We start from the raw sequence: 25,609 nt of genomic DNA, 5'->3' as shown, positions 1-25,609 counted from the left end.
GATTACCCAACAGGGCCATTTGTCCTTTTGGAATAAGCAAATAGTGCCTGGCAGCAGGAATTAGCCAGGCCCCCAGAGCACTGAGGCAGCAAGAGGAGAGCCCTGAGGAGATAGAGGCTGAAGATAGTTAAAATCAGCAACTTAATTGGCTCCCAATTCTTGGTGAAACTCCCAGAGGGAGACTTAAATCATGAAATTAATCACCATCCTTTTTCTTTGCTCCAGGCTGCTACCAAGTTTAACCCAGGAGTCCTCGCAAGAAATCGACTGCAACGACCAGGATGTATTTAAAGCTGTGGACACTGCTCTGAAGAAATATAACAGTGGAAACAAAAGTGGCAACCAATTTGTATTGTACCGCGTAACTGAGGTCATCAGGACGGTGAGTGAGCTGTGTTTAACCTTGAGGTCGTTGGGGATTTGTGCTGTCACTTGGAGCCCAGGCCTCACGCGCGCACACACACGCACCCCAATCACCAAAGAACTGATCATCAAAGGGAAGCTTACAGCTCTTAGAAAAGACCAACACCATTCTCTGGCCTGGGGGTGAAGGGAAAGGTATGACTAGTCCTGGGTGATCAGAGCAGCATATCCTAGGGTGAAAAGAAACAAAGGTAGATGGAGAAATTTTAAAGGGACTGTGCAGAGTGGGAGAATCCAGGAACTCGGTCAGGCTGCAGCAAGAGGATTTACTGGGTGACCAGTCCTAGACAAAAATATGAAGACCTCCAGACCTCAGGTGGGAAGCGGGTTCTTAAAGGGGTACGTCTAACAAGTATGATATGATCTCACTTATGTGTGGAGTCTAAAAATTCAGACTCACAGACACAGAAAGTAGAATGGCGATTGCCAGGGACTGGGAGGTGGGGGAAATGGGGAGATGCTGGTCAAAGGGTGTAAACTTTCAGTTATACGATGAATAGGTCCTGGGGATCTAATGTAGAGTGTGGTGATTATAGCTAATAATACTTTATTGTACACTTGAAATTTGTTGAACGCCTGGATCTTAAGTATTCTCACCACAAAAATATAAGTATGTGCGGTCATGGGTGTGTTAATTAGCTTGTTTGTGGTAATCATTGCACAATATACATGTGTATCAATTCATCAGATTGTGCACCTTAAATATATACAATTTTTATTTGTCAATTATACCTCAGTTAAGCTAGGGGAAAGGGAAGGTTTGTCTAAGAGGAGTCAGAAATGAGCTTAACTTGGTTCAACTGCATTGGACAAAATACCTACCATGAAGTCCGTATGGCTGAATGCATCGAGGTGACAGCCATGTTCTACTTGGTTTTTAGCATTTTTTTAAAATCACTGATTGATGCACTCAGGATGGAGACAAACCCTGACAGGGTGTGTGACTTCAAGAATTACAAATCTTTTAATCGTTTGTTTAAGTGAATTTCACTATAAAACATTGTGTTTCTGTGATAGTTAAGCAATTGATTACTTTGGTGGAAAAAAACCCCACGTATTTGATATGATAAGGAAAAAGGAAAAAGTCCAGTAGGTATGTTTTTGTTTGTTTGTTTTCTGAAAGTCCGGCCTTTCTGTTTCACAAACTCGTGCAGTCCTGTGAGTCCTAGTGTTCTCTAGTATGGTTGTAGTCTTTATTGGCAGACATCCATGGCAAATGTGGTTTTTTTTCTAAAATGTCCATAGAATCACTCTTTATCTCTACCTTGCTGTGTGGGGACTGCCTGTACCATGACCACTTAGGTTTTATTAAAATCTGAGACCTGGAAGGAACCTTGGAGTCTATCTTGTCTGATTCCATCATCTCCCAAATGCAAACACTGTGGAGAGAGCACTGCCTGGCGAGTCAGGAGACCTGCCATCCGGAGCTGGCGCTGCCTTTCCAAGGTGGGGAGGCTGCCTAAGGCATAGGCCATCTACCTGGGGCCTCCTTTCTCTCACCTGCAAACTGAGAAGAGGGACAACATCCCCTCTGAGGTCCCTTGCTGTTCTGACACACCAGGACTTTGCATCTGAAGGCTCATCTAAGTCAGCACCTTTATACTTTAAAAGTTTAATTTATTATTTCATGTCATGCTATATTAAATAGAGAACAAAATAATGCCAATAAAAATACTAAAATTACCCATAATTATTCCCACCATCCAGATAATTGTTACTTTTTTTTTTTAATGAAAAAAGTCTTCTGGTTTGTTTTCTAACTGTAAAAATAATATGTTTGTTCAAAAAAAATAGACAATTCAGGAATGTTTGTTGAAAGAAGAAAGTGAAAGAGAACTGTACTCCCACCACTGAAAGACGCACATTTTAACAGCTTTCCTGCATAATTTTCCAGACTTAAAAAAAAAAAATTTATATATATTTACATATAAATTGGTTTCTACAAAAATGGGCTAAAACTATGGATCTACTTTGTAATTTAAATATATATATATTTGTAAATAGTATATTATGAACATTCTTCCAAGTAAATATTTATAAACTTTCAATATTTCTAATAAATGTTTTTGCCTTAATTGAATCAAATCAAGATCAAATATAACTGCACCAGATCCCACTCAAATTATTTGCTGTTGGGTCAGTTAGATGAACCGTACGTATCTTTGGTTGCTGTTTTTCAGGATGATCCCGACACGTTTTATTCCTTCAAGTACCAAATCAAGGAAGGCGACTGTCCTGTTCAAAGTGACAAAACCTGGCAGGATTGTAACTACGGTGACTCTGCACAAGCTGTGAGTGTGTTGACAGTTTCCGAGCCTCCAGTTTGCTCGGCCAAGTTTACCAAGGGCTGTCTTAACCTAACGCCTACCCTGCCCTGGCACAGCACAGCTTCTTGTTGGGCCGTAATTGAGGGAGAGTGTGATGGTACCTGCCAGGAAGCAAGCCACTCTCCCCACAGTCCAGGAAGCCACCTCTTCAGTGTCAAAACCCTGGCTTCCTGTATGCAGTTTGAACACTGAAATTGAAAGGTAAATCAAGAGGACGGTTTAGCAGGCTGGTTCTCAGGCACTGTGTGCATCTTGATGAAATAGAAATATCTCCGGGGCTCAAAACAAAGATTCATACTCTAAAACCTCGCCATTTAAACTGCCTTTCCTCCAATATCTCACGAATATCAGTGGCTTGTATAAAATAATGATTAGGCTGCAAAACGTTCATTCTTGTGTCTCAAAACTCTGCTAGAAAACAAAAATCTTGACAAGGTTTTAAAAAGGAAAGCCGTATTTAGCAATAGTACTAGGTGGATTTCATCTGAAAGATTAAGATAAATCTTTTTTTTTTTTTTCTTCTTAGGCTACAGGGGAATGCACAGCGATGGTGGCGAAGAGGGGGAATATGAAGTTCTCCGTGGCTACCCAGACCTGCCAGATTACTCCAGGTAGCTGCTGTGCCTGGTGGTGCTGCCCTGGGGAAAAACGAACCTCTTCTGTGTGGCACCAAAGACCCCTCTTTCTCGGAGGGCAGCAGTGGCGATACCACTTGCAGCCTTGCGGGGGCGCTGGAGGAGTGGAGCCGCAGAGTCCTGAGGTGGGACCGGGCTCACGCTCCTCGGGACTATCCTGATTCTCTTCCTCAAGAGCAGCATTGTATTAGGTGTGTGCAAAAGGATGAGAAGACACAGAACTGGCTTCAACTGTAGGCAGCGTCCTAGAGTGAGAGAAGCACAGGCTTTGAGGTCAGATCTGGCCTGGAATCTTTCAAAGCTCTCACCTTCTTGGCTTTCCTTTTCCTTACCTATAAAAGGAGATCACAGTAATTCCCACTTTGCACAATTGTTTAGAATGAAACTAGATGATACACCTGAAGATGTAATCATAATAAGGTATTAATGATAATCAAGGTAAAGGTAATAATAGCTAACATTTATTGAGCCCTTATTACCAGCCAGAGTTCTAATCACTTCATGTGTATTAACATATCTAATCCTCAGAACAACTCTATGAGGCAAATGTTAATATCCCCAGTTCACAGATGAGGAAACAGGCCCACAACAGTCAAATATCTTGCCCAAGACCCCACAGCTAGCAGTTAGCAGAGTTGGTGGAATAGACCCTCCATAAACAATATTCCTTTAGAATGTAAGTATGGAGAAACTTATCAACAGATAACCACTGTTAGCTCCTTCCCTCTTGTGACAGAGGTGCCACGTACAGAAGGATGGGCTCGTCTAGGTGAAGTCAGTCACAAAAGCCATCCTGGAACTGGCCTTCTGCAAGATAACGTTTTTGTACGTGAGCTGCAGAACAGCATCTTCAGCCACACTATTGAACCCCACTGTAGTAGGGGTCCTTCTATTCCAGCCTTAATCCTCTATATGGTACCCACAAAAACTACATTCCTTGAGTTTCCATTCCTGCAAGAAGTTGCATTCAAAGAAAAATAGTCCAAAACAGAAATCACAAGTAATTAAAATCTTTTGATAGGGGTAGCTTTTTATTATTTGGTTTAAGAACTCTATCTCGTAAGCACATTTTAACATTATCCAGAGCAGAGCACGTCATGTACCATGAGAGAAAAAGCTCTTTGCCACACCTTCAGAAATTAGTGCTAGGTCCACAATCTCTTATCTGAAACCTTTTTGGCCAGATATGTTTCAGAATTCAAAATTTGAAACATTTTAATTTAAAAATCTCTCTGGAAATGTTGAGGCAGGGTGGAAAATCATTGTCACCCAGAAAAACTGAGTTTGCATCTTTCCCTGCTCGTCTCACCCTCAAAGGCTGCTCCATCGCTTCCCTTACACCAGTGGGAGCTGCCCTTGAGGTCAGGCAAACCAGCCTCTGGGCTTTTCTCCATCTCTCCCTTTCACCTCCTGTGTTCATCTTTTTTTGTTTTGTTTTCCCATCAGTAATTCTCTCATCTTTCCCGTGTCATCCCCTCTAGTTTTTTATTTTATTTTATTTTTTTTAACAGAAACCATCTTAGAAACAATTTTATTCAAAGGGTCTGTATATTTTTCTCGGAAAAAATGTAAATATTATTTCAACAGTATTTATTTATTTATTTCCCTCTAGTTTTTTAACTTTGCCCATTACCCTGATTCAACCTAACTTCTACAAGGAAAGGAGGCGGGGAAAGCTATGAATATTCACACAGTATGTCATTTCCTGACACAAACTTATGGAGAGAATGCCGAGAAACAGTTGCAAGGGGGGTTGCGTTGAACTGCTGACTGGGGGATCTTACATCCTCGGGCTGTGAGAGCCCTGGGGCCAAGGGGCCCAGGACTCCTTCATTTCTTCCCCTTTTTGCCACATGTAGTGCTACTGACCAGGGAGTCGGGGCTGTGTGTCATGAACAGTGGTGATTTAACACAGACTTTCTCCTTTTTAAAATATTTTACATCATTTTATTAAAACCCATTCGGTGGCTCCCTATTCTTACAGGGGACCATTCTTAGTTCACCTCAGAGGGTCTAGGAATGCCCAGAAGTGGAGAAGGTTGTGAGTATGTGCATCTTCCAGGAGAGGGCGCCATAGCTTACATTAGGGTCATCGAAGGAGCCTATGACCCAGGAAAATAGTTAGGAATGCCTGCCTAGAGAGCACAGCTCAGACTCCAGAGCAGAGGCCTCTCTTCAGACTGCTCACACTTCAAACCACCCCTCCCTGCCTCCTGCTATAAGCTCTGGTCAAGATGTGTGTACACCACGGTCCCTGCCTCATCCTTCTTCCTCGGGAGCCGTCCCTCCCTTCTCCTCAGGCCTCACACCTTGCTTTGAGAGGTTGACCTTGACTGCTCTTCACCCTTCTTAGCTCAGCGTGTTCTCCTCAGGAAAGGCTTCCCTGGGCTCACTCTGGGCTCCTGCTTTTCCAGGCTCTTGCTGAATTACATTGAAATCATCCATCTCCAGTTCCGTCTCTCCCCCTTGACTTTGCCCGACTCCTTCACGGCAGTGACCATTACTAACGAATTAATGCATCTACACAGCCATGCTCAACACAGGGCATGTTATAGCAGGTGTGAAATACATGTTTGTTGAATTGAATGGATACAAAATGTATTACATCCTGCTCCCGGCTTCAAGGAGCTTTGGTTAACGCTGAAAAAGAAATAAAAATACATCTGTAACATTTTAATTTTTATGAGGATAAATTCGCGTATCACTTCTGTAATTTAAAATGACTTCAAAAAAAATTTAAAATAATTATGCACAATAGGATGCATATAAGATGTCCCTAAGTGAATGATAGGTCTTCCCTATCATTAAGTCTTGTGTTCTCTTTTTCTAGTGCATACTAGGACTTACTGGAAAGTTTGCTTATCAGGGCCTTCCAAATTATCTGACTTATTTAGGGCAATGTATGTGAATGCAGGTTTTGCTCGTTAACGCTGCCCTTTTGCTTGCTCTTCCTTTGTCAAGCCGAGGGCCCCGTGGTGACAGCCCAGTACGACTGCCTTGGCTGCCTGCACCCCATATCAACCAAAAGCCCCGACTTGGAACCTGTTCTGAGACACGCCATTCAACACTTTAACAACAACACCGATCACCCCCACCTCTTTGATCTTAAAGAAGTAAAAAGGGCCCAAAGACAGGTTTGTTCTTTAATTTTTCCCATGTCATAGTATTGTTAAACTTTGTTAGATCTTTATGGTTTAGGGTTTCATTACCTAAAATAAACCTTTGGCCAGAGGAAAACATATGATTCCACAGGTGGTGGTGAGGAACTCTTTCATGTTCTCATACGACTAGCTCAGGAGGCAAAGGCTTTCTCTTCAGGCACAATGATTTGGATACTGCAGTATGTAAATGGGGAAAGGGAGCCTAATCAGACCGCTTCCTGGGAGATTTGTTTTTAATGAATGGGTGATGAGCATTGCATGTTCTCCTGGAGATGGTGAAATGGAAAAGTCATTCTGGCTTTAGGGTTTTAAGAAGACTCTCTCATCACCTAACTATTATGAGGCAAACATGGCCCCCCAATATTAAATTGTACCTAAAAAAGTTGGCAAAGCTTGCTGGGTACCCTCTAAATTATGGTTTCCGTTTCAGCAGAGAAAAAAACAAATACTTGTAAATCTGGTCTTTCCGTTGCCTCAGTTCATGAAGACTTTACTGACAGCTGACTGGGCCCCTTGGATTTCAGCCTCTAATTATGAGGGACCCACTTTGGTCAGTAGCATTTCCTGCTTTTAATTGACCTTCCGACTTGCCTTCATGCAAGATGCATGCTCTACTCAGTTCTGTCCATATCCAGCTATCAGGGTGGGACCCACCCCAGATAAAGCAGGAGAAATCTTACTGTCTGGCAGTCTGGGAACCTAAGGACCTACTGGTCAAGGCCACTCCAGCTCCAAAGTTTTCTTTATCCATCTAGAAAAGCATTATTAATATTTTACAAAATTCAACAGATCATTTTTTTCCTGTTGCCTGGCAGAGGAAATATTGCTAGGTCTTATTTAAGGAAATACAGTAACTCCATCTACAAATTGCTTTTCATTTTCAGATGTGTAGCTGTGTTGTGTGTGTGTTGTGTTGAAGGGTGTGAGAGTCATAATGTGCTCAATATTTATTCAGTAATGACTTTTGCCTAGTAATAATAATAGTTTGTATTTTTGAGCACTTATGAAAAAGGCAGTATTCTAAGCTCCTCCTAACACTGTGAATTATGTTTAAACTGCCCTTTAAATATTCAATCCAAAATCGTTTCAGGTGGTGGCTGGATGGAACTATGAAATTACTTACTCAATTGTGCAGACTAACTGTTCCAAGGAGAATTTTCTATTCTTAACTCCAGACTGCAAGTCCCTTTCAAATGGTGTAAGTAGGCGAAAATCTGATTAGAAAGTTCTTAGCCTTTTGTGTCCAGTATTTACAGGTGTGGGAACTCTCAGCTGTGGAGGAAGACTCGGTCACTAAAATTTTTGATGACATATGCCAGTTCACATTCACTTTCACTTGGGACTCTACAGTTCACGTCACTGGTCAAGCTGCTTACCCAGCTGGTCAGAGTCTGTACATCTGGCAATAAGCACTTACAGATATAACCAGGGACTAGGAATAGCCTGAGACAAAATGATGCCACGGTCAAGTTTATCTTTTCATGTCTTCACGCTTTCCTGTCTCCTCTCCTCCCCATGTGCTTGATGTCCTTACAAGGCTCCCGAGCTCTGCCCAGGACAATCCTTCACTTCCAACTTGTCTCTGCTTGTTGTCTCACCTTCCCTCCCCTACTTTTATCTTTACTAAGTACATCCTGCGTCTCTCTCCCTTAGTGACCCTTTCCAGGATGATATCTTATTACCTGAACCAAAATTATGTTAAAAGAGAGCATCTCAGGTGGCAGGAGTTAGTGCATGTTAAGATGATAAGGCATGATGACCTTCCCAGGGCTATTTGCATTTTAGCAGAAGTCTGTGCTTTAAGCAAGGGGTGGCTGCGAGTCCCTTCATCTAGTCCAGGGGTCTCCAACCCCTGGGCCGTGGACCAGTACTGGTTTGAGGCCTGTTAGGAACCGGGCCACACAGCAGGAGGGGAGCTGCGAGCGAGTGAGCAAAGCTTCATCTGCCGCTCCCCATGGCTCCCCATCGCTCCCCATGGCTCCCCATCGCTCCCGTTACTGCCTGAACCATCTCCCCCACCCCACCACCCCCTACCATCTGTGGAAAAATTGTCTTCCACGAAATCGGTCCCTAGTGCCAGAAAGGTTGAGGACCGCTGACCTAGTCATTCTACTTCTCAAAGTCCATTATATGAGAAGAAAATGAGAAATCCAGGCAGCAAGATGTTAATTTTGACTTTTTATTAATAGGAAAATATTAGAAATAACATATTTTCAACATATGGAATGGTTAAGTAAATTACAGTATATCCATACAGTAGAATATGTGCCATTCAAATTATGTTTGCAGAGATTTCAGTGACCTAGTAAAATGGTTACAGTATGTTAAGTAAAAAACACAAAAAGCACGGTACAAAATTACACATACAGATTTACTCAGGTACATAAAGTAGATGTAAATATAAAAAGTGATGAAAAACAAATATGCCAAAATATAAAATATGGGTAACTTTCAGTTGGAACTATGGCTGCTTTTTCTGATTTTTTATACTTTTTGGAACTCTTCAATACTTCCCAATGTTTCTAATCAAGTATGTGTTTGTTTCATAAATGGGGGGAAAAAAAGTAAAAAGGACACTATTAAGAGACTGAAAAGACAATCCACAAAATGGGAGAAAATATATGCAAATCATATATCTGAAAAGGGCTTAATATGTAGAATATATAAAAAACTTTCACAGTGCAACAACAAAATTTTTAAATGGGCAAACGACTTAAATAGACATTTCTCTAAAGAAGACATATGAATGGCCAAAAAAGCACATGAAAAGATACTCAACATCATTAGCCATCAGGGGGAATGTAAATATAGACCACAAATGAGATGCTACTTCACACCTAGAGGATGGTTGTAATTTTTAAAAATTGTAAAATACCAAGTATTGGGGAGGATGTGGAAAAATTGGAACTTTTGTACATTGCTGATGGAAATGTAAAATCATGCAGCCATTGTGGAGAACAGTATGGCAGTTCCTCAAAAAGTTAAATGTAGAATTACCATATGACCTAGCAATTATACTCCTAGATATATACCCCAAAGAATTTAAAACAGGGACTCAAAAAGATACTTATATGCCAATATTCACTGCAGCATGATTCACAATAGCCAAAGGTGGAAAACAACCCAAATGTTCATCAATAGAGGAATGCATAAACACAATGTGACATGTATATAACAATTCTTTAGCCATAGAAAGGAATGGAATTCTGATATATGCTACAACACGGATGAACCTTGAAAATGTTAAGTGAAATAAGCCAGACACAAAAGGACAACCAGTATATGATTTCACTTATATGAACTATCCAACATACATAAATTCATAGAGACAAAAAGTAGGTTAGAGTTTACCAGGGACTGGGAAGAGGGAGAACGGGGATTTTTTGCTTAAGAATTTGTGTTTGGGGTGATGAAAACTATTGGAAATATAGTAGAGATGGTTGCACAGCACTGTGAATGTAATAAATGGCCCTGAATTATACACTTAAAAATGGTTATGATGGCAAATTTTGTATTATATATATTTTACCAGAATTTTTAAAAATAGTATAAAAGAGAAGGAGAGAGAGAGAGGAACCCTCTAAACACATCGGTTCTAGCCACTATTTAATTTTGTCAGGTTGAGTTGAGTCTGGCCTTTTAAGCATCTATTAACATCTTCTGTTTTTTATGCTTAGCCATTTGAGGTTATATAGGCCTAAATGTTATCTAGCTTTAATCTTGCTGCATCTGTTTATAAACCCCCAGTTGAGTTTTCTCTTTGCAACACAGAGAGTTGCAAAGGCTGGTTGGAGTCACAAAGCCAATCAGATTTGGTATAACTTTCTGAGCCTTCACTTCCTCATTTGTAAAATCGTGAAGAGTAATAGCACCTATATCACAGAGTTGTTACAGTAATTAAAGGACATGAAATATTTTGCCTACAATTGGTGAGATTTAAGGCCTTGCTATTCAAAGTGTGGTCCACGGACCAGAAGCATTAGCATCACCAGGGAGCTTCTTAGCAAAGTAGAATCTCAACTCCACCCATTGCTACTGAATCAGAATCTGCATATTAACAAGGTTCTCAGGTGATTCATCTGCACATTAAAGTTTGGAAAGCACTGATTTAAGGGTTTTCCTATGTAGTTCTCAGGGCATGTTGCACCTTAGAAGCGCTACCCTAGATTTAAAAAACACCTATTCCCAGATCATTCCCCCAGACATTATGATTTTTTTTTTTTTTTTTTAGTTGCAGCGTCCAACAGTGTACACACTGAACATTTAAGTCTTATTTTTTTTACTTATTTTTGGCTGTATTGGGTCTTCGTTTCTGTGCGAGGGCTTTCTCTAGCTGCGGCTAGCGGGGGCCACTCTTCATCGCGGTGCGCTGGCCTCTTCACTATTGCGGCCTCTCTTGTTGCGGAGCACAGGCTCCAAACGCACAGGCTCAGTAATTGTGGCTCATGGGTGTAGCTGATCCACGGCATGTGGGATCCTCCCAGACCAGGGCTCGAACCCGTATCCCCCACATCAGCAGGCAGATTCTCCACCACTGTGCCACCAGGAAAACCCTAAGTCTTTTTTTTTTTTAACATTTTTATTGGAGTATAATTGCTTTACAATGTTGTGTTAGTTTCTGCTTTATAACAAAGTGAATCAGTTATACATATACGTATATCCCCATATCTCTTCCCTCTTGTGTCTCCCTCCCTCCCACCCTCCCTATTCCACCCCTCTAGGTGGTCACAAAGCACCGAGCTGATCTCCCTGTGCTATGCGACTGCTTCCCACTAGCTATCTATTTTACATTTGGTAGTATATATAAGTCCATGCCACGCTCTCACTTTGTCCCAGCTTACCCGTACCCCTCTCCATGTCCTCAAGTCCATTCTCTAGTAGGTCTGCGTCTTTATTCCCGTATTACCCCTAGGTTCTTCATGACCTTTTTTTTTTTTTTTTTAAGATTCCATATATATGTGTTAGCATACGGTATTTGTTTTTCTCTTTCTGACTTACTTCACTCTGTATGACAGACTCTAGGTCCATCCACCTCACTACAAATAACTCAGTTTCGTTTCTTTTTATGGCTGAGTAATATTCCATTGTATATATGTGCCACACCTTCTTTATCCATTCATCTGTTGATGGACAATTAGGTTGCTTCCATGTCCTGGCTATTGTAAATAGAGCTGCAATGAACGTTGTGGTACATGACTCTTTTTGAATTATGGTTTTCTCAGGGTATATGCCCAGTAGAGGGATTGCTGGGTCATATGGTAGTTCTATTTTTAGTTTTTTAAGGAACCTCCATACTGTTCTCCATAGTGGCTGTATCAATTTACATTCCCACCAACAGTGTATGAGGGTTCCCTTTTCTCCACACCCTCTCCAGCATTTATTGTTTGTAGATTTTTTGATGATGGCCATTCTGACCGGTGTGAGATGATATCACATTGTAGTTTTGATTTGCATTTCTCTAATGATTAATGATGTTGAGCATTCTTTCATGTGTTTGTTGGCAATCGGTATATCTTCTTTGGAGAAATGTCTATTTAGGTCTTCTGCCTGTTTTTGGATTGGGTTGTTTGTTTTTTTGATATTGAGCTGCATGAGCTGCTTGTAAATTTTAGAGATTAATCCTTTGTCAGTTGCTTCATTGGCAAATATTTTCTCCCATTCTGAGGGTTGTTTTTTCGTCTTGTTTATGGTTTCCTTTGCTGTGCAAAAGCTTTGAAGTTTCATTAGGTCCCATTTGTTTATATTTGGTTTTATTTCCATTTCTCTAGGAGATGGGTCAAAAAGGATCTTGCTGTGATTTGTGTCATAGAGTGTTCTGCCTATGTTTTCCTCTAAGAGTTTGATAGTGTCTGGCCTTACATTTAGGTCTCTAATCCATTTTGAGTTTATTTTTGTGTATGGTGTTAGGGAGTGTTCTAATTTCATTCTTTTACATGTAACTGTCCAGTTTTCCCAGCACCACTTATTGAAGAGGCTGCTTTTTCTCCATTGTATATTCTTGCCTCCTTTATCAAAGATAAGGTGACCATATGTGCGTGGGTTTATCTCTGGGCTTTCTATCCTGTTCCATTGATCTATATTTCTGTTTTTGTGCCAGTACCATACCAGACATTCTGATTTAATTGGTCTGGGGTGAGTCCCTGGAGTCAGATGATCTAACAGTTTCTCAGGTAAACCAAATGTGCTAATAATACTGAGAACTTCTAAGCTATCTCCAGCATCCTTCTCCCCATCCAAAATTAAGGTACTATAAGTGTGGTATTCCCTGTATCTTTAAAAAACATGACTTTTTTTTTTAACATCTTTATTGGAGTACATTTCTTATATATGTGTTCTTTTATTGGAAATATACATTTATAGAAAGCTTCAAGACAATGCAGAAACAAAGAAAAAAAATAATGTTGCACCACACACCCAAACACCAAAAGTCATCTGAATGTATTTCCCTCTTGTCTGTTTTGGTGGGGAATATGGGCAATTTTGAGTGATTTTTTTTTTTTTTTTGTCTTTTTGTAGTTGTAATTATTTTACATGCTACATTATTTTCACCTAAGAATTCTTCTATGTCATTAGAACTCTTGATAAACTTTTAAAATATCTTTTAATATCCTAGTGAAGATGCCATAGATTATTTTTTTAATTACTTTCCTATTTTTGGTCATTTGTTCAAAATCCACCAAGAAAATGGGTTGTTTCCATTTTTATTATAATTAATAACTCACCAAACATCTTTTAGAATAAAGCTATTTCTGTTTGGCTTTTTTTTTTTTCTCAGAATAAAGTCCTGGCTTTACACATAGTATAAAATTGTATGAAAGCTCTTAAAACTCTTGATATATATATAGGTTAACTGCTAAATGCACCAATTTACATTCCATCAGCAATGTTTACCCTTGATAGAATTCATTATTTTTTTAACTCAGCTAATTTCATAGACAAAAACATTTTTAGTTTTTATTTTCTCAATCAACAACATAGTTAATATGCATTTATTTAAGCATTATATTTTCATACATTCATTAGAAATTTATGGGTTGAATTTATGAATTGTCTTCTATATCCTTTGCCCATTTCTTTTTGGGATAAATCTTAATGACTTAGAAATAGTATTTATATTTTAAAGGTATCAGTGTTTTGTCATATTTTCTCATTTATTTACTTTTTAGTTTTCATTATGGTATTTCTGACTTACAAATAGTTTTTGTTTATAGGTGACCAAATCTATCAATATTTTCCTTTTGAATCTTTCTACAACTTGCTCAGCAGTCAATATATATGTTTTTTTTTCTAGTTTGTCTATGGTCAGTATTTTTAAATATAGCTTTTGAAACTATATGGAATTAATTTTGATGTATCTTATGAGGTATCTAACTTGAGTTTTTCAAGAGAATAACCAGATACCTTAACAGTCTTTCCTTCCACAAAATTTGCAACAAACTTTATCCCGTAATAATTTCTTACAAAAAATCTGTTCTCTGTTTTTGTACCAACACTACCATATTTTAACAGCCATAGCTTCATAGTAAGTTTGAATACATGATTTATTATTCTAGTGTTTATATCTTTAAAACCAATCTTAGAAGAGGTTTGGAAGAAAAACTTACACTGTCACATAGATTGGAATTGCATTACATTTCTAAATTAATTTGAGGAATTGGTATATGTACTATATTTAGTCTTTTTAGTCAAGAACTTGGTATGTATCTCTATGTAGTCAAGTTTTATTCTATACTTCTAAAGTTGTGTGATTTTCTTAAATATATTCAGAACAATGCTCACTAAAGTTATTACTAGGTTTTGTTTTGTTGTTTTTGGTTATTGCTATTAGGAATTAAATCCTTTTTTTTTTCTTTTCCTTTCATTCTCTTTTAAATAAGTTATTGTTATATACAAATGTATACATTTTGATTCACTTACCTTATATCCAGAAACTTTATTGAACTCTCTGATTAACTCTAATGTCTTTTCATTGATTCTTTTGATTGTTCTAGATCTATAATAACACCTTATGCAAATAATACTATCTCCTCTTTTCCAATGTTTATTTTTTTGTTTCACGTCTCAATGAATTGACCCAAATTTTCAGAGATATTTTTTGAAATAGTGGTGATCACACAAATTCATGTTTTATTCCTGATTTTATTGAGAAAGCCTCTAGAATTTTGTAGTTATGTATAATATTGCTATGGGATCCAGGTAGATAGTCTTCCTCATGTTAAGGAAACATCCTTACATTCCTCCTCTTTAAAGAGCTTTGTTTTGTTTTTAAATAAGGAATTGGTGTTGAATTTAGCACATGCTTTAGAATATGTATTGAAATATCATATTTTTCTAATTTAATCTATGCTGTTTTGACAACTTTCCTAATAGTAATCTTTAGATTCCTAAACTAAACTCTACTTGTTTAGTGTTAATTATTCTTTAAATATGCATTTGGATTCTATTTCTAGTTTAGTTAAAAAGTCTACATATACATTTATAAGTGAAAGTGGTGTAACAGTTTTCTGGGTGTGTGTTTGTGTGTGCATTCTATTTTTTAAGGTTTTGGTATCCAGAATATACTTTTATAGAATGATTGGGTAGTTTTTCTGTATTCAGAAATGGTTTACATAGCATGGAAATACAGTATATATTTCTTTAATTTTTAAAATTATTCATCTATAAAACATCTATGCTGTTTGGAGGTGAAAAATGGGATGTAAATTGAGAGTAATAATAGCATTCTCCATTTCTTCTTTAGTCATTGGTCCATTCAAGTTTTCTTCTTGTTCTTAAGACAGTGTTGGTTATTTATAGTTTTCCAGAAAAGTGTCTTTCTTTGAGATTTAAATTAGCATACACTTGTTCATAATATTCTCTTATATTTTTACATTTCTCTGTATCCTTTGTTAGGTTTCCTTTTTTATGCATTTGATTTTTTTTCCTTACCCCACGAATGATTATTTGGATTTATTTATTAATGCTAGTGCTTTCTGTTTTCTAATTCACCGGTTTTGCTTTTATTTTTATTGTTTCCTCCTTCTTGTTTTCCTTAAGGCTGTTTATTGTTCTTCTTATTCTAACTTCTTGAGATAAACATTGAGGTTGGGGTTGTTTTGTTTATTTTCGCCTCTCTTTTTAAATCGTGGAAGTGTATAAAGCCAGGAGTTAACTCTGAGTGCTGCCCTGGCAACATGTGGAATTCTCGTTTTTCTCAGTTTGTTTTTTATTATTTTCCTTATCAAGGAAGATTTTAGTTAGGAAAGTGTGTTTATTTTTCCAAGTACTTTTTGTTTGTTTATTTGTTTAAACTTATGTTATTAATTTTTAGGGAGGTTTTTTGTTTCATTGTGGTGCTGAGGTCAAAGAACATGGCCTGTATTGTTTTCAATTTGCAAAATTTATTGAGACTTTCTTGTAACCTAGTATAAAAGCAATTAGAAATATTATTTGCATCGTACTTATGAGAGTATCATTTTAAATCGTGTGTATCATGTGAGAATACCATTTCAACAAATCTTTATTATGTTATTCAAGTCCTCTATGACCTTATTTATTTTTTATACATTTTGCCTGTTGTATAATAGTTATATATTGGAGTTTCCCAGCACAATTATTTTTATCCATTTCTATTTATATATGTTTTCTGCTTTATGCATTTTGATTCCATGCCTTTAGATAAAAATAAAATTATCTTTCTTTTACCTTTATGAGTTGTTACCTTGAATTTTACTTTGTCCAGTATTAATAAGACCCTAGCTCCTTTTTTGTTCATATTTGCTTCTTGTGGCTTTGCTCATCCATTATATTTAATCTTTCTTTATCTTTTTTATTATATGCTATTATTCTTGAAGATGTAGTACATTGATTTTGGTTTTAACCTAATCTGAAAGTCCTTGTCTTGCTAAAAGAAAATGTTACCCATTCACTTGTATGGCTATTATTTCTACATTAGATATTCTTGTCATCTTTTTTCATGTTTCTGTGTGTTTGTGTGTATGTATTTGTTGTTGGTGTTGGTGCTGCTTTTTCATTGTTTCTTATTCTGTCTTTTGAAAATAGACTATGTTTTGTTTTTTTCTATGTGATGATTTGCAAAGTCAACATCCTATTTTTAATTTTACTAGTTGTTTAGAGATTCTTAAAAACGTTTTTAATTTATGCTTTTATATGCCTTTTAAAAACCAGAATATCGGTGAATGTACAGATAAAGCATACGTGGATATCCAGCTAAGAATTGCTTCCTTCTCGCAGAAATGTGACCTTTATCCAGGTACAGGATAATACATGTTGGTGCTCACGTTTGTCCCAGACAACTGGCTAAATCTTTCCATAGATATTGTGCTTTGGTTCCCATGATATGCCACAAAATCTACATGACCCACAGACCTTACTAGGAACACTGTGCCCCATCTCTGCCCCGCTGTGCTGCAGCAGGTGAAGCTGAGGTTGCTCGGCAAGTAGCAGAAGGGAATATGGTGACAGAAGGGAAAATTTATGTTTTCTGGGCAAAGCTAGCCTTCAGATATGTCAGCTGGTCTTTCTTGTATACAAGCTGTCCCTGCATCAGATATTGTGAATTGCGGAAGCTGTATCTCATTTTTAACTACTCAGAATAAAATCCTTTCAATTAAAGTTTTTTTCCCTTGCATGTTATAATGTGGGGAAAGGGCGATAGTGCAAGTTTAAGGTCAAGTCAGTATTTCTTATACCAAGAGTTGGCTTTTCTCATATTTGGAAGATAGTTGTATACATTGTACAATATAAAGCATTATGGAAGTTGCCTGCTCACCAGAATCATAGGATTTAAATTTTTCCCACTAGAAAATCGTTCCTTTACGTTAAGCATTGCTTTGTACAGTTTCCATTAAAAATGCAAAAACTTAAGAAAAGTGCAGCCTATTGATTGTCACTAACACCTTCTGATTGAAAGTTTCCCTAAACACACTTGGCTCTTAGGAGAGGAAAAGAGGAGAGACAGTAAGTTGGAGGTGTGACAGGCAACCTCCACCCACTCACTGCTGGGCCTTGGGCTGCCACATGGCCCTCTATAAACGGATGCTGGATCACATGTGGGAAAGGTACAATTCTAGGCTAGATGGCTCCTTCAGTGCACACGCTGATATAAAACCTGCCTCTTTCAGTGGAAGATTTTGTACACCCACCCACCAGGATTTGCGCTGGCTGCCCCAGACCTATACCTGTCAACAGCCCAGAGCTGGAGGAACCTCTGGATCATTCCATCGCAAAGCTTAATGTAGAGAATAATGGAACCTTCTATTTCAAGATTGACACTGTGGAAAAAGCAACAGTGCAGGTCTGTAAATTATGCTACAAAAATAGTGATTATCTATTGCAAATTGCTTACTAATTTTGCCACTAATCTTGGCTCTGGATTGGGAAACAGTATACCTGGTGAATGGGATTTGGTAGACTTGAATTTCAGGTCCCAACCTCGCTGCATGCTTGGTGTGTGATCTTGGACAAGTCATTTAAAATATTGTCTCTTTTATCCGTAAAGGACTAACAGTGAGGGTTAAAGAAGATAATGTATGTCAATCACTTTTCAAAATCTAAAGTGCTATATAAATATTAGCAATGATTATATATATAATTAATAAAATTCAGGGCTAGGAAAAGCAAGACTTATCCTCTGCCTTTCTAGACTCATCTCTCATTATAACATCACTTAATAACTTGCGCTCAGCCACATCAGCCAATCGTCCCCCAGGCTCTCTTCACACATTCATCTTCATGTCATTTGTTCCCTGCCTGGGGTGTCATTCTCTCCTACAAATGTACCCTCTGGGGATTCATCTCTCCGTCCATGCCTGTCAATAGAGGATAAGGAGTATCCCGGTCTGGAGGTCAGGAGACTCAGCTCTGCCACAGCATCGACCACTTACATCCCAGGTGATCCTGGGCCGTCATTCAGACTCACACAGCATCTGTAAAATGAGTGGCTGGATTAAAAGAGCCCAAATCCCTTCCAACTCCAATAACCTATGGCCGATATATTCATGGACAATTCCTTTTATGGAACCTCAAAACGGGCTTCCCTAAATACAAGCTAAAAAAAGTAATCAAAGTAGAACCAAACTCCTATAGCAAACCAAGATGATTTTTATAATCTGTCAATACGAAGAAAATCTCACTAAAAAAAAGCTTATAATTCTGGCGAAGTAATTGAATTTCTAGAAGTCTAAAATAGAAGGAGTCTTTAAATACAATGATATTCATTGCAGCTCTAACTACAAAAGCAAAAAAAAATAAACCATAAAAATGATCAGTAATATAGACATGATCAGATAATGTCTGGTATATTTGTACAATGGAATATTAAGCAGCAATTTTAAATCATCTTTGTGAGGAGTTCTTGATGTGGAAAATGCTTATGTTATAATATGCAGTGAGAAAACAGGCCATACACGGGGAACTATATTCAATATTCTGTGATAAAGTGTAATGGAAAAGAATATGAGAAAGAATGTATACATGCATGTAGATGCATGTTTCCCACACCTGGCCGACACCAGGTGTCATCGCTGTTTCTCATCTTTGCCAACACGCAAGGTTAAAAATGATGTTGCATTGTTTTTAAACATACGTATCCTTGGTTATTAGTGAAGGTAAACTTTTTTTCAGGATTAATGACCATTTTAACTTCTCCAAAAGATCTGGTCATGTCCTTTGTCCAGTTTTTTAGTGTTGGGCTTTCTATGTGTAAGAATATTGACCCTACATCATATTCTTCCCAGTTTGCCTTTTTACTTTACTTATGGTGACTTTTGAGAATCAGTTTTCATTTTTGTCTAGTCAAATTTAGACCTTTTTTCCTTCCTCCTGGTTGCTTCCTCTGCTTTTCACCTACAAAAAGCCTTCATCATCCTGAGAACTGATGAATGTTTATTATATCTTTCTAGTTTATTACTTTAATTTAAATGTTTTAATGCACTTGGAACTTATATTGCTACATAGTGTTCTCTACCTTAAAAACAAAACTTGGGCAGGATGGGCTTAAACAGGGAAGACTTCTGATAAGAATGACACCTGATAAGAATGGCAATATGGATGCGATCTTGAGGCCCTAGAACAGAAGATGTTATTAGGTCTACTTTATTCCTCCCCTCTGGACCTTGAATAGTGTTGAGCCAACAGCTGTAGTTTGTGTCATATATTGTCAGCTTTCTTAGGTGACATCACATTGATCAACTGTAACGTCAAACAAACTGGATTAAAGTATACTCTGAAATAAGCAACAAAATTCATGATCACCAAAGTATAGACTCTAAAACGCTTTTCGAACCTTTCTGCCCAACTTATACATATCTGGAGTTTTAAAAGTTAATTATCAAATTTGTCCTAAAAACTTAACTGTGCTTACCTAGCAAAATGATGCCAGAAAATGTAGAGGAGGAGTTTAGTTCTTCCTGTGACTCTTTGCTCTCCTCATCCTCCTCCCACCATAATTTCTCCATGCTTTTAGAAAACATAAAGAGATCGGAAAGACTGTTATGATTTGCTTTTACAAAAATGGGATTATACTATCACCCTATAACTTTATTTTTTCAATAATGGTCAACCCTCCAGGTCAACAGATATATGTGATATATTCTTTTTGATAGCTATTTAATATTAAACACACACACACACACACACACACAGTGTTAGTCTGCTTAGGCGACCATAACAAAATACCATAGACAAGGTGACAAACAACAGCAGTTTATTCTTACAGTTCCGGAGGCTGGAAAGTCCAAAAACAAGCCAGTTTGTTTCCCTGGTGAGGACTGTCTTCTTGGCTTGCAGATGGCTGCCTTCTCACTGTGTCCTCACATTTCAGAGAGAGAACGGGGTCTAGTCTCCCTCTTATAAGAACACTAATCTCATCATGGGGGCCCCACCATCATGACTTTATCTAAACCTAGCTGCCTACCAAAGGCTCCACCTCCTAATACCATCACCTTAGGGCTTCAATATATGCATTTGGGAGGGATACATTCAGTCCATAACACACACACTAACACACACACACACATTTAAATCCTAGAACGAAATACTGAATAACTTAGCCTGAAAATTGAGCCACATCAACTAACTTTTTTTTTTTTTTTTGGGTTGTGTTGGGTCTTCGTTGCGGTGCGTGGCTTCTCATTGCGGTGGCTTCTCTTGTTGAAGAGCACGGGCTGTAGGCACGTGGGCTTCAGTAGTTGTGGCACATGGGCTTAGTTGCTCCACGGCATGTGGGAATCTTCCCAGATCAGGAATCGAACCCATGTCCCCTGCACTGGCAGGCAGATTCTTAACCACTGCGCCACCAGGGAAGTCCCTAACTTTTAAATTTACATATATAATTTTAAAACATTTTATAAAGTGTGTTTTTCAAGTATATAAAGGCTGTAAGGCTTTAAAAAAAAACTGTGCTTGGAATTTTGTTGAAGTCAGTGTATTAAAAAAAAAACACACAATGATTTTTACTTTTTAAATAAATAAAGTGTGCCTCTTCTAGACCAAAAAAAAAGAAAGGAAAAAATTGGGCCACAAATGTTAACAGAAGACAGCATTGTATAATGATTAAAAATATTGCTAGAGTGCTAGAGCTTAAAATAATTTCTTAATATTAAAAAACTCAGAGAAGGGAGCTAGAAATCCAAATAATTTTCCTATTCACATAATTTAATCCACATAATATCTACAGTGGTACTAACTCAGTATTTCTCTGATTCAAGATTTGGCAGGACAATAAGGTTGTGTTTAAAGGAAATGTTTAAGTTTTACTTCCTACTCTTCTTAGAGTCTATATATTATGACTTGAGGCTTAGAATTACTAGTGAATTTTGCAGCTGCTAAACAATAAAACTCAGAAAAGTATAAAAATAAAAGTTATAGCCTGGTTTTCTTTTCCCATTTAGAAAAGGAAATGAGCCCAACCAATAGCCAGATATTTTAACATGCATACAAACAAAGTTTTGTTGTCAAATATTTGTGCTTTTTGAGTGTAGCTCTCATTTGGTCAATGTATAATTAAAATTTCAATATTCTCCCCTAAAAGCCCTTATGGTAAAACATATGATTTATTACACAGTGTTAATTAAGCTCCTATTTTGTACTAATTCATTTTCCAGGTGGTAGCTGGAAAAAAATATTCTATTGTGTTCACGGCCAGGGAAACCACATGTTCTAAGGAAAGTAATGAAGAGTTGACCAAAAGTTGTGAGATCAATAAACATGGTGTGAGTAGTAACACAACAGTCTTACTTATTCCCTGGAAACCTATATGATGTTTTATGTTTGTTTATGTATCCCATGAATAACACTGTTCTGTCTTTTGGCTTCTGTTTTCGTGGATAGCTAATTCTAAACTGTAAAGCTGATGTTTACGTGGTACCTTGGGAGAAAAAAATTTACCCTACTGTCAACTGTCAATCACTTGGACAGGTATGCTTCTAATTACAGTTGGTTTGGGTTAGTTATGCTCATTCTGAAAAATCATATTTTGGGGTTGAAAATGAACCACTAATTAAGTGAATTGGGGGACTATCCTTTAAAATGGGGAGAACTCTCACATTTCTGTGCTGATCTCTTTTTTTTTATGACTAGAAAGGAGAGCAGCAGTCCTCTTAATTACTCCTCAGACACTGTCAGTGCCCCATGGGTCCACAGGCTCTCTTAGTGAAGCACATCCAAGGAGCTTGGGAGAAACGCAGGTCTCATACTCCACCCCACATTTCCTGAATCAAAAGCTGCATTTTAACACAGTCCCCAAGGGAGTCATACCCATATTCAAGTTTGAGAAGCGTTAGTTTGCATCATTTTTTTAATTCTTAAAAGAACCCTGGGAGGTAAGTAATACTTTCCCCACTGTCAAGGTTGAGACACTAAAAATTACGAAGATGCTAAAGTCCTAAAGTGAATAATAACTTTCTCAAGTGCTTCCTCCCTCCCAGGCACTGTACTGAGGACCTGACACATATGTTCCTCCTGACAACTCAGTGAGGCAGGTGCTTTTATCATTCCTATTTTACACATGAGGAGAGGGAAGCTAGTGGTGCTCGGATTCAAATCTAGGTCAAATCAGAGCCCACTCTGTTCACCATGATGCTGGTAACTAGTAGGGTCTGGCTTGTTTGACTTCAAAGACCATGCTCTTTGCGTCACCAAACAGTGCCTCCGACTGCCACGTCCTCATAGGTAGTGAAAGTATAGGTAGAAACAAAACACAAATCCGTATCTTCAATGCAAGTTGCCTCTGCTCCCTTTGTTCTCATTTAGGTTTTTGCCATGTGTAGGTATGTATATACTCTAATACAAACATTATACAAAGGCTGTGTTTCAAGCTTATGAACATATATATTCTAATGTGTTTCAATTCAACAGAGTGATTGTGGTATATGCTGCCTATGTATTCCATTCTTAAAGCTAGGTAGGGCCTTTTTGGCCCTACCTAGCAGTAATTGTGCTAATAGAAATAGCATCAACTAATAAGTAATGTGCCATGGCTTTACAGAATCATAGGCTTAGAAAGTACCCTAGAGATTATATAGTTAACCATCCAGTTTTTCCAGATAAAGAAAAAATTTTCTAGTTTAGAGTATTATTAAAAAAAAGAATCAATATCTACAAATTATAAAATCAATCAAAAAAGGAAAAAATATTATTCATTTTCATCCTTTTTGGATTATTATTATAATATAGTACTTAAAATCTGGCAAAGACATGACCCACTGTAAACTGAGATAACATTGCCAGGTCCCTGTTCCTTCTTTCTTCTTTGATAGTGTGGTTTTCACAGTAATGCATTCATCTTAATATCTCCTGTTTAGATCTCACTGTTGAAAAGGCCTCCAGGTTTTTCACCTTTCCGATCAGTACAACTAGAGAAAACTACAGAAGGAACAATCGTAAGTCCACCCCACACTTTCCTGGCACCTGTACAAGATGAAGAGCGGGATTCAGGAAAAGAACAAGGACCCACTCATGGGCATGGCTGGGGCCATGGAAAGCAAATAAAACATGGCCTTGGCCATGGCCATAAACATGAGCATGACCAAGGCCACGGACACCAAAGGGGTCATGGTCTTGGGCATGGGCACCACAGGGGTCATGGTCTTGGCCATGGGCACCAAGGGGGTCATGGACATCAAAGGGGACATGGCCTAGGCCATGGACATAAGCATGGTCATGGCCACGGAAAACATAAAAATAAAGGAAAAAACAATGGAAAGCACAATGGTTGGAGAACAGAGTATTTGGCAAATTTTTATGAAGATAGTACTACCTCTTCTGCACAGATATGAAAGAAGACAGAAGGGCCAACAACCCTCCCTTCCCTAGCCCAGCCAGGTGTAGCCGATACCTCTCCTGACTTTCAGGACTCAGATCTCATTGCAACTGTGACGCCTAATACACTACCACCTCCCACAGAGAGTGATGATGATTGGATCCCTGACATCCAGATAGAGCCAAATAGCCTTGCATTTAAATTGATTCCAGATTTTCCAGAGACAACTTCCCCCAAATGTCCTGGACGCCCCTGGAAGCCAGTTAATGGAGTGAATCCAACTGTAGAAGTGAAAGAATTTCATGATTTCAGTCTCTCTGATGCTCTTCATTAATTTACGTGGCCACAGGTATTTCTTTAACATCTCATCATCCCCTCTCCCCATTGTCCAAATATCCTGATATAATACAACTAAGACCATGAACGTTCAGAACAGTCTAGAGAGAAATGGTGAGACTCCTAATGGGAACACCATCAATCTCTACGGACGACATAAAGCTGTGCGCAGAAGTCAAACTCCTTTCTGAGTCTTCCTCATGAGTTTTCTCAACTAGCACAGAAAATGGACAAACTAATGTGACTTGTGGCCTACTGCAGTTTGCTTTTCTGATAACGAATGTGTACCTTAAAACGTACATCATCAATTTTCAAACAAAGATTCTTGATATTTTGAATAAACTGTGACATCTGGGCCCTGAACACATGTGAAAATAAGGGAAGTCAAGAGACTGAATGCTGAACTTCTTAATGGGGAAAAAACAATAATAAAAACCTCCAGAGGTCAAAGAGGGACAAGAGAGAAAGACAGATTGGCCAAAGGCAGGAGAGAGAAAGTAAATTAATTGACTTTCTGTTTCCAAAATGGGCTAGTTATATTAAACAGTTACTCCCACTTGACAAAGCTATTCTGATAATTCTCCTTCTGGGTGAGAGTGTTTCTTATAAGTCAGTTACTTCTGTTTACTTATTAACTGTGCTTTGCAACAGGGCTTTCAAACAGGAGTTTTCTGTTTGTTTATATGTTGCCAGGGCTAGATTGAGTAGTCCTTAGTGTTTAGTAGCTCTGAGTTTAATGATAAGGATGGAAAGCAGAAGAAGTAATACAAAGGCTTAAGGATATCTTTTTTTAATGATTGATAAGGGATTATCACGAGATGTGATGTAAATTTTGTTCAGGAATTTTATGAGAAATTCCTCTCTAGCCTCACTTTATAATTGCATTGTTTTTTTTGCTACAACATTGAAGTGTACGGACTTTGCAAAAGAGAATGATATGATTATCTTTAACGTGAGGGAGGCATATATTTTATAACCTTTGCTGTGCTTTTGCCTAGGGAAACAGATAGGGCTTTATACAGCTACACTCACTTGTGGATGCATGTGTCACTGCTCCTTCAATTTATTGGATGCATTTGAGCCTCTGAGTTTTTATTTCATCTCAAATATTATCTGTACTTGCAAATAAATAACCTATGATGTCAGGAAAAAGTCTCATCTTGTCAACTGGTGGTTTCACTTTTCTCTTTTTGAATGATAACATCAGATTAATGGAGTTTTACTATACTTACAGAGGCACATAAAGTCTTGCGAGTACAAGGGCCGACCTCAGGAGACAGGGGCAGAGCCAACATCTGAGAGTGAGGTCAATTGACCGGTGGGCAGAATCTCCACACCTGGCACAATTGCCCCGACAACCTCTGTCAGCAGCCCTGCATGGAAGGACAAGAAGATGGGATAGAATTTAAATAGAGAAGAATGCCATTGTATCCCTCTGTGGCTGGGTGAAATAAAGTTCCGACTTGA

General features: G+C 38.1%; 1 protein-coding gene and 1 pseudogene across 2 annotated transcripts; both read left to right on the top strand.

Annotated features, from left to right (window-relative positions):
- Positions 1–40: 40 nt before the first annotated feature.
- Positions 41–25,609, top strand: LOC309629207 (kininogen-1-like). The gene is made up of 11 exons (XM_082392985.1): positions 41–382; positions 2,604–2,714; positions 3,277–3,361; positions 6,347–6,519; positions 7,637–7,744; positions 16,714–16,798; positions 17,670–17,842; positions 21,651–21,758; positions 21,877–21,963; positions 23,349–23,426; positions 25,377–25,609. Exons 1-11 carry the CDS (start codon positions 191–193, stop codon positions 25,455–25,457), a joined length of 1,281 nt encoding a protein of 426 aa, XP_082249111.1. The 5' UTR covers positions 41–190; the 3' UTR covers positions 25,458–25,609.
- On the top strand, positions 23,433–25,297 carry LOC309629219 (kininogen-1 pseudogene; annotated as a pseudogene). Its single transcript has one exon. The product of its transcript is annotated as a kininogen-1 pseudogene (transcript).

The sequence above is a fragment of the Balaenoptera borealis genome (genome assembly GCF_965194805.1).
Source record: "Balaenoptera borealis genome assembly, chromosome: 5".
Taxonomy (NCBI): domain Eukaryota; kingdom Metazoa; phylum Chordata; class Mammalia; order Artiodactyla; family Balaenopteridae; genus Balaenoptera; species Balaenoptera borealis.
This window is presented reverse-complemented; position numbering and strand designations above follow the sequence as displayed.